Genomic DNA, 13,848 nt, shown 5'->3' with positions numbered 1-13,848 from the left:
TGTTTTGTCTTTAACAACCTGTGTCAAGACATGATAAGATACAGAACTATTTGTGTGCACCAGGTCATTTTTCAGGCCTGATTTCTCAATGACTTGTCTTTGATTTTCCTTTCAGTAGAGCATCTTCTATGCTGTCATGGTTTGATACAAGGCAGGCAACAACGATGCCTGAAAAAGTCTAAAGGAAATGTTTAACAGACCTTTAGAAACCCTTGAGAATGACAAATAATGTCCAATTTAAACATTTCAGGAAAAATGTAAAAATTATTTGCAAAGTAGGCAGAATTAGGGTTTTCCAATTTTTTTATAGATATATTTTAACTATTGTTGAAATAAAACCAGATTAGATTAAAATGATTTGCTGTGCCATGATATATTAAAGTATTTTATACATATACTTTAAAATATGTATTGTACCTTAAATGCTATGAAATTATCCAATACATGCTTGCTCCTCTTTTAGCCATGCTGATCAGAGCCCAGCACAAACACTTTACAGAAATATTGCAATTTCATCAGATGCCTCGACGACCAGTTCAGTGCACAGAACAACCATTAACTTAAATTTTTATATGATTTAATATTCATAAGGCTTTATTTATTTCAATTAGTTCTTCAGCAATACATATTTTAATTCCATAGCTTTAACTTTACAATAAGTGTTTATTGACAATTTCCTCCAGGATAACTTAATAGGAGAGTGGTGGCCTAGAGGTTATGGCATTGCACTTTTTTAATGGAATCCAGAAGTTCTGAGTTCAAGCCCCACTCCCACAGACTGCCACTCTGGGTCCCTGAGCAAGACCCTTAACCCCACACTGCTCCTCGGACGCCGCACATTGGCAGCCCACTGCTCCCCCAGGGGATGGGTTAAATGCAGAGAGTTCATTTCGTTGCTCTGTACTTGTGACAGTGTAATAATATGTAACAATAAAAAAAAAGTAACAATAATAAAATGTAACAATAAAAAAAAATTATAATTTAAAATGCATTATTCTGATTTTTGATTTGAAATTTTATCTTAATATGAAATTATATATTTTTCTCAGAAAATTTATAATCCTGGTAAAATGAAAGCATCCCAGGCTCAGGCATTAAAAATGATTAAATGATGTTAAGATGTTAGGTAATTATAAGTGCTTATTATAGTATTACATACATCGATTTTGATATTCTTTCCTTTTCTGACTCTTTCATACCTTTCTTTATCATGATGTCTCATTTGCATTTTGTGAGCTGTAGCATCTGAGCCACTGAAAATAAAGTGCAAGTATGCTTAACAAAGCAGTGAAAGTCGCACAGGCTAAATTATTATTTATATGCTGAATTTGTATACAAAGCATTATTTAGCAACCAAGCAATCCTTTCTTATTACAAAGACATTGCTGTTGTTATTACAACTACTAGTTGATGTATTGTGCATGTTTGTTTCAAAATTATTTAAATCGAACCTTATGTACTAAACATAGCACAAAATTCAATATGTCAGTGTTTATTAAAAATAAAGTAGAAAAGTATGAAAAATTAGGCCCACTCCAAAACTTAGATATATTTAAACTCATTAAAAGCTCTTTAATTTCAAGAACGTTTGTTGTTGTTAACCGTGACTGCATTGTCTCGTCCTGGCTCTGACCTTCACATTGGAGTTTTGTTGGTATGTGGTGCACCTTGCACATGCTAATGCACTCAAACTAATGTTCCCTGTCGTTTCTTTGTATCTGTCAAATATGAAAACTCCTGAATTTTGATCAAGCCCCTTTGACTATGTTTAACCCAGAGTGTTTGGGTTGGACCTCAGCAGCGGTTAGTCATCGTTCCCTCAAGAAATATTAATCAATTATCTTGCCCGCCGGATCAGTTTGGAGAAGAAGTCATCTGGAAAAAGGCACAAGCAGATATAAGGGAAAAGAACTAAAGCACATACCGGTGAATGCTGTAATGCCTAATCCTGTGAGACAGCCCACAGCCACAATGTCACTTCTAGTTGCCTTGTCCCCTGCTGTGGAGCTGCCTGGAAAATGTGGTGTGTGACTGCAGCTAACTTTTTTAGGTTAGAACCTGGAAAGGTTTATTTATCAAAACTTTATTTTAAAAATTAAAGGGATGCAGGTTAGGCAGTGCAATTGTTCTTTGTTCCTCAAAATAAGCACCGCTCTATTTCTAATGTTTCCAAACCAAATAGGGTAAAAGGTTAAAGAGAAGATGGCAGCGAGACATAGAGTATAAAGACTGGTGCTAAAAACATACAGTTTACATAACTTGTAAGGCTTAAAAAGCAAAAAAAAAGCAAAAAAGAAAAGAAAATGGCCTTTTTAATATCCGTGTCCATGAGTCAAATGGGGCCAAATTGGATTTGACTCACATGAACAAAATCTCATTAATATTTAACTTATTAGAAGAGGATTGGCTTAGTTTTATGTCAACATATTCAAAGCAGTTATCCGTGAGTTTTTAACATTTTAATTCAAGTGGGACAAAGGGGAGATTTTAAGGTGCATTTAAAAAACAGAATATCATCAAAATGTTAATTTATTTTGGTAATTCAAATAAAACCCATATCTCATTCAAATTCCTTACACAATAAATATGCAATCAAGCTTTTATAAACAAAAAACGTTTATTACATAACTCCACTTTCAGTTTATTACAGCCATATGATGACATTGCCTTGTTAATTCGCTCTAATTTTCTTTCCTCGACTATCTAAAAGGTTGCTCAAAATTTGCATTGCATTTAGATGGAAACACAGCTGTTGATACCATGCACAAGGAGAGTAAACAAAGAGTGACATTTATTTAGATCTAGAATTATGTTTTTAGAATTTTAAGTGGAAGAAAAAAGTTGGGCAAGTTACAGGTGTAACGTGAACCCAGTGACCAATTCTACCAATTCTACCGTTGGAGGGAGATCCACTGTAAACAACACAAGGAGATGGGGTACAACTTTTGCATCTCAGGTGTTAAGATACTGTCAGAAATCAGAAAGGTCCAGAGCCTGAGGAGGAGCAGTGGGACATAAAATCCAATGTCATTGATAATTTGGGATACCCTGTCTTCTGTTAGTGTTGGTTCACTGCTTTTTATAAATTCTGAAGTCAGTATAGCTGTCTATTATGAATTTGAATAAACTTTATTATTTTGGTGATAAGTTTTATGGAGATGCTGATTTTATCCTCCAGCAGGACATGCCACCTTCCCACACTCCTGAAGTAGTGAAAGCTGCTTTAGTGATCATGGTCTTATCGAGCTTGATAGGCTAGAAAACTGAACACCTAACCTAGCCTGGCATTACTGTGTTTAAAATATTTTCTTGAATAAGTGTAAAGATAGATTTTATGTTTCTGAGCTGCAGAAGTTTGTGTTCTTATTTACTGTAAACCAAAATCATCAAAGTATACAGATACACTTTGCACATTTTGAATCTATATGAACCACAGTTTTAAGCCTTTTTCTTTAATTGTTCAACTAAATTCAGTTAAATCTCACCTTTCATCGCTATTATTATTTACTAATGCATCCATATTTAATTGTTTTTTCATTTTTTAACATTATTTTTTCTGAATAACCTTTTTGTTTTATGTTCCTTGTCTGTCGTTACAGCTAACAACCCATTTCATAATGATCACCAGAACGAAGGAGCGAAAGAAGGTTCGTTCAGTAACCCACCAAACGAAGAAACAGTAGGACCAACTATACCCGGGTCTCCTACTTCTACTAAGCCTGCGAGTTCATGTTTACTCCAGAGAAACCATGAGGACACTTGAAGAAAGTTTGAAAGACTCATCTAATCCTTAAAGCTATTGTGCCTGAGAATGAAATAACTACAACCCCTTTCTCCTCCACAAACTTTACAGTAAAGAATGAAAAAATACAAAGCACATCATTAGTCTTCAAATCAGAATGTTCCTGCTCGATTCAGCCATTCCAGGTAGTATATTAAGCATGACAAATGTTAATGCAATCAAGCCCTGTTAAGCCCTCCACCATCTCCTTAAGGAACATGGCAGCTTCAAGTGGGTCCTCGTTTGACTCAAGACTTTCCTGCTCTTCTTGTTTCCACACCGAGGCTCCAGGCCACCCGCCACTGCATAATCCAGTAATTATGTCCACTCCCATAGCACAGCACTTGTCAGCAGGAACTTTGAAAAGTGTAGCCAGTTGAGGCTCAATGGCCAGGGGGCGCCTGCTTCACTTTAAGGCAACTAACAATGGCTGTAGAGCAGCTAGCTCTGAGGCAGATGAACATCACAATGTTTAGCTGCCACATGCTGTTGGAGGGTTAAGAGAGGCGACCACCGCTGGCGAGCCACACAAAGTACAGGCCTCCTATTAGCATGGATTTGAAAAGCTACTGTTGCTACAAAGGTGCTCATTAGCACAACACAGAGGGAGCGTAGTCACGGTCCTCCGAGGGCCGCCTCTGTTCTCTTCAGGTTACCTTCTATATTCAAATATCCCCAAACGGATTTAAAGTTTAAGGCTGGCAGCATGTCTGTTTGAAAAATCCGATTTTTTCTTTGCAGCGCTGGCTGAGTTGCATTTAGAGCTTGATGGATTCCAGCAAAGAGGAACTGGAGATGGAAAGAAAGAGAGTTATATTTAGTATTTTCACAACCCCTTTGGCTATATAATATCCCAGTGCTATCACTATTTGGATGCATTTTAAAATATCAATGGCAGCATATGGAGTAAACCAAGGAAATAACAATAAAAAAGCAAATAAGTAGGATTTTAAGTTGATGAATATGCCTAAAAAGGATATAAAACACTTCAGTTTTTTTTTATTAATTTTAGTGCAGTAGCACTATGTCACATGACAAATGTAGAAACCTCTACCCTCTAATTTAAGTACATATATTCAGCAGGAAAAGCTGTGTCCAAACTTTGTGTTGCAGCTTTTAGCAACAGTCAGTTTCAAACATTTTACAAAGTTGGATCGTACAGAAAGAGGGCTCTCTTGGATTTTCTCTGCACAATCTCTCCCATTCGATATATAGTACTAAGCCGCCCTTCTGCTACTTTCTCTTTAGCCCAGGCTACAGGCTTTTCATCAGTCTCAGTACTAAGATAGCATTCGAAAATTTAGATTTTGTGTCCAATTAATGATGTCTGTGTTGATATCCCTAAATTAGTAAGGTTTAAAGAAGGACTTAAACTCTGACTTGAAGACATTTTGCTCTTTGTTCAAAGAGCTTCGTCATGATTAAAACACCCTAAGCTGTTATGGAAAGCTCTGTGTTTATACTTTGAAGCTTTCTCTCCCTGGTACTTTCCATGAGAAGAGATCACTTGGGGCAAACGCTTTAAAATAATAAAAATAACGCTTTATAATGTACATGTATTTAACAACCCTGTGGACAATGTCTTTCATCTTAACATGGTTCTCAGCCTCTTTAAAAAGGAAAGAGGCCCACATAATCACAGATGCTCTGCAATGTTTAATTTGCCAAGAATTTTTTTTTCACGTATTTTATACCCAGATGAAGTGTTTGTTACTAAAATACAAAATCTTGGCATCATCTGACAAAATACATTGTTCTGGCCAAAATAAGTGAAGATGTGGTACTTACAAAAAAGGCCTTCTCACTGCATCCAATAACCAGATAGTACATAAATAGGCTGTTATCTATTTTACGACATTTTAGTGTCTCAAAGAACATCCAAGAAATGGCTCCAAGACACGCGATCATACAAGCAGAGTCGCTGTCTTTGCCTTGCAACAGGCCACTTGGTCTCAGTTCAAATCTTCATTTTGAATCCCAGTTAAATTTAACCCATTTCATTTTTTTTTGTGATGGTCTAACAGACAAAGTCTCCCCAGAACAACACTTCACTGCTCTTCCATTAGTCCCCTCAGTGTTGCATTCAGATACACAAAAAGGTAAAAAATAAAAGATTAGAGAAAAAAAAAAGAGAGTAATATGAGTCCCTGTGTAGAGCGCACCACAGGCGCTAAAAGATATTGACATTTGTGAAATATGATATTTATACCAAAAATAAACAAAGTCATGGATTACTGATATGGAGTTACTAAAAATAGTTTAAATCTAAAAAGCTCTCATTACATTTATTTTATATATTACAAAAGTATCTATGACACTGCCAATAAACACATTTTTTCCCCTCTTTACATAAGAGAACTTAAATTTAAGGTTGAATTTTCCCTACATTTCCAGTGATATAATTCTGCTGCAATTGTATCTAAATTGATTCTAAGGTATTAACCACATCTTTTCCTGGGTTACCAGCAAAGATTCCAGTTACTGATGAATTGCTTGTCATAGATGCAAACAACTTATTTTGTTGAAGCAAGTCTAAGGGATTTGGTTTACTACATGCTTTTTTTTTTAACAAAAGTAAATCACATTTTTAATCATAATAAAAATTTACCGATAAACACAACAGCTGCATGACATGTCTTCAGAAACTGTAAAGCATTTTTAAAGAGAAGAATTAATTGCATTTAATAAAATTAGATTTGCTAATTAATGTGAGTTATATGTCTGCAGTAGTGGATGTGAGAAGGATTTATGTGATCATGCTGGGGTGGGATGACATTTATAAATGCTGTGTGGGCACACTATTTTAAATGGATGTCTAGCGCAAGACATGCTGCATAGAAATCCGTCAGCGTTCAGATCTTTCTAACCCTCACAGCCACTTCTGGTTCCTTCCTTTTCACATCAACGATACAAGTCTGATATTTTTTCACGTTTTCCTTTGCAGGAACAGGGGGCAACTCAAACTACCAGGGTAAACACTAATAATAGAAAACAGCCTTCATAGAAAGAACTTTGATCTATATCCAAAGTTTTATCAGTTGAAACCCTTCATAATCTGGATGATAAGCAAACGGAATTAGTTTTCTTTTTTAAAGCCACATTTAAAGGTTTTCACTCACGTTGAATATTGCAGCATTGACACATAACTGAATAAAAATCAATGTTTTGACAGAAGCCTTGATGTCCAATTTCAGTGTGAGCGGTAGATCAGGTAGACCTATTAAAACCACTTTTACATATACAAATTTAAACATGGTCAACCCTCCATAATTGTGTACAATCATGTTTGAAACTTTAAAGCTTTGAGCATGGATGAAAATGTATGAATTTCCTCTTCAATGTGATTTTGTTTTTGTATTGGAGGGTAACCCCTGTGATATAATCAACTCGGTTTGAAAGCCTTCTAGTCAAGTTGACTAGATCTCGTCCATCCCTTTCCTATACTCACAGTGAATCAGTGCCCATTTCATTTGAAATTTGTGGCAGATGCAACTTTCCATAAGAGTAGTGATGATTCTGGTCAAGTTAAAATCTGTTGCAATGTAATCCTCAACCATTTTAGCTATATTCCTGAAAACAGGAGTTTTTGATTTCCTTTACTTTCACTCTTTTCCTCTCACTTGTTCGTCTTTGGACTAGGAATCTGCAAAATCTGCTTTAGTTTGACCTTTTCATGGTGTTTGGAGCCTTTGCAAGTGAAGAAAAAATCTGGAATCAGTGCTGTGTTTGTACAGATTTTGCTGATTTTAATTACAAAAATGCAGCAGCAGAAGGAATGTCTTGGCATTAATGTACATAATTCATGTAAATGTTACAATTATGGCTATCAAGGCTGTTAGTTGTGTACTTAACTACAGTGGGGTCTAAAACATCACTAGGTCATCTGATTTTGTGATAATAATTAAATGTATGCACTTTGGGTTAAAATACACAAACTCTCGTTCTATAATTTGATTTGCAAAGCTGAACCAATAGATCAGAGTTCATCCAAAATTGCAACTTCCCCTCCTAGGTACATTTTTTCTGGCGCAGATTTCAACCTAGGTAGTCTGATGTGGTATGTGTTTCCTGCATAGGAAAAGACAAAGTGGGCCAAATAATTATTTCTTAAAAATGCCCCAGTTCCTGCAGCGGAAATGAGCAGTAGGTGCATCAGTTCTAAATGTAAATCAGTCAGCAGCAGGAAAAGAACACCTGCTATGGAATAATAAGCAATCAGCATAATGAGACCTCGCCCAGACCTTATACCTCAAAATTAATTTACAATGGCCTGGAAATAGGGGAATGGCATCTGTGGAGCTAGTCAATTGTTCTGTTACAGTTAAGGAATCCGGCAGGCTGGTTGCACTCATATTTCATCCCAGGTAAAGATTACCTGTCAGACCCATGGGAGATGTATTGATCTGTTTTCCTTTTTCTGGCAGCAATCACCTGACAAAGGCACCTAGGAGGTAAATGAATGAGTGATGCCTGGTTGGTCTGGCCCAGCCCGGCAGTTTCTGTTGTCCACTGATAGGTTTTAGAGCTCATGAGGAAGAGCAGCAACAATGCTGTCAAAAACTCTGCTGGAAACTCATCTATGTGTGTAGAGTAAAAGCTCTATGTGACACGGGTCGTAGGTCAAAGGAAAATTTGCTTTTTAGCTTCTTTCTTGTTAGCGGTGTTTGTTCCTACTATTTAGGCTAATGTGTACTCATCATAAAATTGTATGCAGAAACATCCCTCTGGTTCCCTATAGCCGTTTCATGGTGTCAACTTTGTTAAAGTCCCTTTGGATTTTAGACAAAATTCAGTTGGGTTAAACAGGCTTTGAAAGAGAACATCCAAGCTGGTGTGGATTCATTTTTCCCCTCTTTCTAGTAATTCTTTTTCTCATTATACTATTGTTTCTTGGCAGCTAATGTAGTTATTTGTAATTATATACTTGCCTTGTTAGATAAAATGTATGTATTATCACTGACTTAATGTATCTAAGCTGTTTGCAATGTACACAAAATGTCTTGTGTTTATGATGTGATCATTTTAAACCTAAAAAATGAGGATTTAGGTACAAGGTCGTTAAATGTATTAATGGAATTACAGGATAGATTGCATTGGAGATACATTACTTAATACTCTTTTATGCCATTACAGGGATTTAAGAAAATCTTTGTGATATCACGGCTCCAAGGCAGCTATCACTTTTGAAAAGTTGTGCAAATTGCATCTTATCTCTTAAGGCTGCTATCTTTATGGAGGTATGCCTAATTGCTTTGCAAACTATCTAAAGAGGATTACTAATCCTTCAGAGAGCACCTGCGCCCTATTACGACACCTAAAAGACATTTTACAATTGTAGAAGTCAGTATTGACCAATTTATGTAGTTGCTGCCTTCCTGGTTTCATCACATAGATCTAATGTAGAACAATTGAATTTGTTGGTTCCATAATCATCAGTGAACTTTGTACAGCCATATAAAATTGTTTTGAAAGGTTCTAGTTAAAACAAAGTTATTCGTGTATTTTAAATGTTTTGGAAGCTTGACAGCTTCAGAAGTATTATGATTTTTGTATAATAAATGTCAGTATTTATGAATTTTTAAATGCAATGAATTTGTGTGTAATAAATTAGTTTTGGTGATGTGAAGGGTTTGGAATGATGATTAATGTTTTGTTAATTTGATCAGTGACATAAATATGTTTTTCGAACTGTGTAAATAGCTACATGGTTGTGTATGAAACACGCTCAACAAAGTGCAAAATTATTTTTAGCTCTTTGACCCTTTCATATTTTATTACAAAGGGGATTTATGCAACCAAAAGCTGTGCATATGAAGTGAACAGGTATACATATGCTGGTCATAGTACTACTTAGTAGAACAAGTTTTCGCTTAAATGCAATGCAGTTTTTAAGGCTTGCAAATGGTCCTTTATTGGTTTTAACTAGCCCATTCAAGCAAATTCAGTTCGATTGGGCCATTCCAATATAGCTCTGACTTTGTTAGAGATACTGCATCAAATATGATGAGTAATCTAATCTATTTACATACCACCTTTCAATGATTAAATTCAAAAGTTAAGTGTTTATTAAAGGAAGAATACATTTGAAAACCTAATGGGGAAAAAAGCAAAATACAAAGAACTGCAGACATTTTTAAAAGATCTTAAGAAAACAAGTGTGAAAAAGAATGCATTTAGCTGGTTAAGATAAGATAAGATGAGCTTTACTGATCTCACAGCGGAAAAATTCACTCGTCACATTTTGGCATAGAAGTTAAAGAAGGTGCAAACAAGGAGGAAAAAGGTGCATTAAGAATAAACAATATATATACAGTATATACAGGTATATACAGTATATCAAGATAAATAAGGATTAAGGTGCAAGTGTACATGTATCACACACAATGAAAAAAACAAAATAAAAATAAAAAATAAAAATATGTACAATCCGGATGGCTTATATACAGGTGGATTTACTTTAAAGTTAAAGTGTAGTAGATGAGGAACAACGGTGAGGTAGTGGTATGACTATTCTATTCACATATATTGCACATTCAGCATATTGCACAGAATATTGCACAGTCAATAAATAAAAAACTATAATGGTTATGAAATAAACCAAGAATTAAAACAACTAAAACAAAAATAAATGAAAAGACAACCTACACAGTCCAAAGTCTGCAGTTTGAAAGTAAACAAGAAAAAAGAAAAGTATATCTGGTCCTTAGAAATGGCAGTAAATTTTGGTTTTAGGGCAGACCAGTGGGCTTGAGTTGAACGATTTGTTTTTTACAGTTTAATAATATAGGAAGGATCTTGAGTGTGCAGAGCCCTGAAAGCAACAAAGGATTCAAAATGAACAGCCAACTGGTGTAGAAATACTTGACATGCAAGTATCTGAGCCCAATCTCCTTGTTTCAGTTAAGATTCTACTGCAGTTTTGGGCTGACTGAAGGAAATCAAGCACTTTTGCATAAATCACTATCTCATGGTCCTGTTTGACACCTTCTTTCTTAGTTTGGCAATATTTAGCTCGTTCTTTAAAGTAACTTTAAGATCACATATATAAAAAAAAGATTCCTTTTGTCTGACTTGACTGTAGAACTAAAATGATTAGTTTGTTGATTGATCAGGGGAGGCAAGCCATCTATTGCAATAATTAGATGCTTGATCTTAACTAAATTAACTTTTCAGTCAGTCCTTCACTCTTTTAACTCGAGTAATTGTGACAGTATAGAGCAGTACGGAGCAGTATAGATTGTTACCTGCATAAATGGGATCAAAGATATTCTTTATTTCTTCTAATTTTTATAGATTAGATTGGCAGAAAACTTTAAAACAACTCCAGAAAGTTGAGATGGTGTGATCAGCGTTGCCAATGGCTGCTGAAAGTCTAATAATTCTAAACCTTTACATTTGTCAGTGTTGACTAAAATCATATATATTTTTAAAACAGTTCCTACTGAATGTGTTTAATAAAAACCTGATTTGTGTTCCAGAAACAGTTTGTGTTGTATTAAAGCAGTTTGCTAGAGCATGTTCTGCTGGAAGGAGATACTCCACTGCAATCTCAGTGTTCAGGTTTCCAATCCACTCAGACTAGTAACATAACATCCCCACATCATGATGCTTCTGCCACCATGATTTACAGCGGGTATGGTGTGTTCACGTCAAGCATTGGCAGGGCAGAGATTCTCACAGTAGGATTAGTCTGCGTAAGCATTACAGTATTTAGAAATATACATCATTTCAACAAGAATGTATAACGTAATCTAATTTCTTTACATATCTCCCTGTTTTATCTCCACCACATAATTAAAAACCCTCAATTAAAGATAGATTTTTTAGCTGTGGTTCTAAAAGAAGTTTCTCAGATAAGTGACTGTGGTCTTGGCGAATACAAATCTTGGCTCGTGGCTGCAGTGAGGCTGACAGAGAAAATACTCAACTCGGCCGCTGGAGATTATCAGTCGATTCCCTGCTGTTAATCTTCCAGCTGAATGCTGAGGACCGCAATAGTCACTTTGCCTTGTGTTGAGAGTCAGGAGCAATTCTCTCCGCTCGCTGGTGGTCCACAGTTACAAATCACATCATCAACTGTCTGAGCACCCAGAGCCACCTCTTCTCTACCAGATTAATGGTGAAATGGAGGAAAAATCAATGACTTCCTCTCGTCAGAAAGAGCCAGCTCTGTCATGTTTGGTAGTTTGATGTTGGACTCTCTCGCTTTCCTTACACTGCTTGAAATTGAAAGCTCAGTATGAACAAACTGGCAGACACGGATGCTTTTGAGTTGATACAATGACCGATTTCAGTCTATTGCCATACTGGTGAGGTCTGAAAACACTTTCATGGCACTGAAGAAGATTAGAGTGATTGGGCTGAGCAGGTTGAGTTCCTAGTAAATGATGGTTAGTCTTCAAACTGTCTCAAAGGCTTCTGTGTAGGTGACCCTGTGAGTAACAGCAATCAGTTTTCTCACGTGCCCCCTGCCATCATTTAATCCTTATCATCACTGTGACACGCTGCAACTTCATAGCAAGGTGTCCGTTCGCCGCTTCCTGCGAAACGAGCAAGCATCACTGAGCTTTTTCACTCTGACACATTTTCTCCCCTTAATGGGAAATTCAAATATCACATATCAGCTGAATGCAATATTCACTTAGTGGGAGATAACGCTCTGCCTGATGTGTCTCATGTATCCGGTTGAGAATAGAGCCAGACCCGGTCTGCGACACTAGATCCGACTGTGAAACCGGCTCTATATATTCTGACAGGAGCTCTCGAGGAGCTTGTTCGTTCGCTCTGTGCTTTATTGGCTTGCGTGTTGGTCGTCTTGTATTCCCCTGTGTATTTGAGGGGGGGCAGATTCCAGGGCTTGTCCTGCTGCCTCTCTCCGAGCCTTCAGAGCTGAGCCATTCCTTTTCATTTCTGCTGGCATTCTAATCAGAGCATTATGAGCTTCAGCGGGTGAAGTACGCAGAAAGTTGTGTTTTCTGACAGCCAATAAAAACCTTATAATCTCCCTGATTCAAGTGGCCCATTTAGAAAAAAATACTAACTAGCACTATCGCTCACACAGCCTCCCTCACCATTTCTTTAATGCCCTTTTTTATTTAATATATAGCCCATGAAAAATGAGAGACTCCCGCTATGCTGTGTAGATATTTTGCTGCTGATGATGCGAGACGAATTTCCATCACAGCTTTGTTTCCAGCGGGTGAGCGGATAATCTTTTACAGTGCAGGGAGGGAGGGGACCGCTCCCATCAATCTCCAGGGCTTATAGCTGCTGCATGGTTGCCTTGCTTTACCAAAACGCCTGCAAAGCAACACAACTATGACCCAAAAAGGGTCAGCGATGCTACACAGTAAGCTCCAAGACCCTCCTTAACCCCGAGAACAATGCTTCTCCGCTGTTCCATTTGTCCTGTCATTGTTATTATGTCATTTTTCTAACTAGGCTGTCACATCTGAGAGAGCAGCATTGCTTTTTGGCTGACAGCCTTCGGAAACTATGTTTTCAGATTTAGCTGTTCCTTTTGTCAAGAGGTTTCATCTGTCTCCCTGCTTCTCAGTCCTGTGCACTCTGTGTTGCTAAGCAAAAAGGTCTTGCTTGTACGTGGGGCATCCTGCCCAGGCAGCCTCTGGAGAGGGGCCCCTGGTGGCCCCCGTGCTGGTATATTGGCTTTCTGGCAGGCATCCTGCACGCTTCTCTCCGCACCCCACTGCCCTGACAATCGTTCGCCATACAGCTACCCCCCTCAGAGACGATGACGCTCTGATTGACAATAATGGGAAGTGGCAGAATCAATGGGAGACAAGAAAGGGGTGTGCGTGAAATTCTCCAGGAGCTTCTAGTCACAGACCAGGAGATTTGGCAACACTCACCTGTCATCCCCATAGTACCAGCATTAGAGGCTATCACAGCAGGAGCTGATGGAGAGAAAGACACTGCTGTCATCATCTCTGTTCTGACAGTCCAGCCGTGGTGCATCTTTTGAACTTTAGTTACAATTAAACCCCTAAATATTCCTATACTTAATTAATGAATCTCTGTGTAATTTTTGACAAACATATTTGTTTAAT

At 37.2% G+C, this 13,848-nt stretch overlaps 1 protein-coding gene across 2 annotated transcripts in view; it reads left to right on the top strand.

Annotated features, from left to right (window-relative positions):
* Positions 1 to 9,407, top strand: part of LOC119787555 (G patch domain-containing protein 2-like) — a 45,152-nt gene extending 35,745 nt beyond the window's left edge. For both annotated transcript variants that reach the window (XM_038291497.1, XM_038291498.1), the window contains exon 10: positions 3,600 to 9,407. In XM_038291497.1, the coding sequence (XP_038147425.1) occupies positions 3,600 to 3,763 (164 nt within the window). In that variant the 3' untranslated portion in view covers positions 3,764 to 9,407. The remainder of the gene's footprint in view (positions 1 to 3,599) is intronic.
* The last annotated feature ends 4,441 nt before the right edge of the window (positions 9,408 to 13,848 follow it).

This window comes from Cyprinodon tularosa, unplaced genomic scaffold, assembly GCF_016077235.1.
Source record: "Cyprinodon tularosa strain WSP-4 unplaced genomic scaffold, ASM1607723v1 ctg3, whole genome shotgun sequence".
In the NCBI taxonomy this organism is placed as follows: Eukaryota; Metazoa; Chordata; class Actinopteri; order Cyprinodontiformes; family Cyprinodontidae; genus Cyprinodon; species Cyprinodon tularosa.
This window is presented reverse-complemented; position numbering and strand designations above follow the sequence as displayed.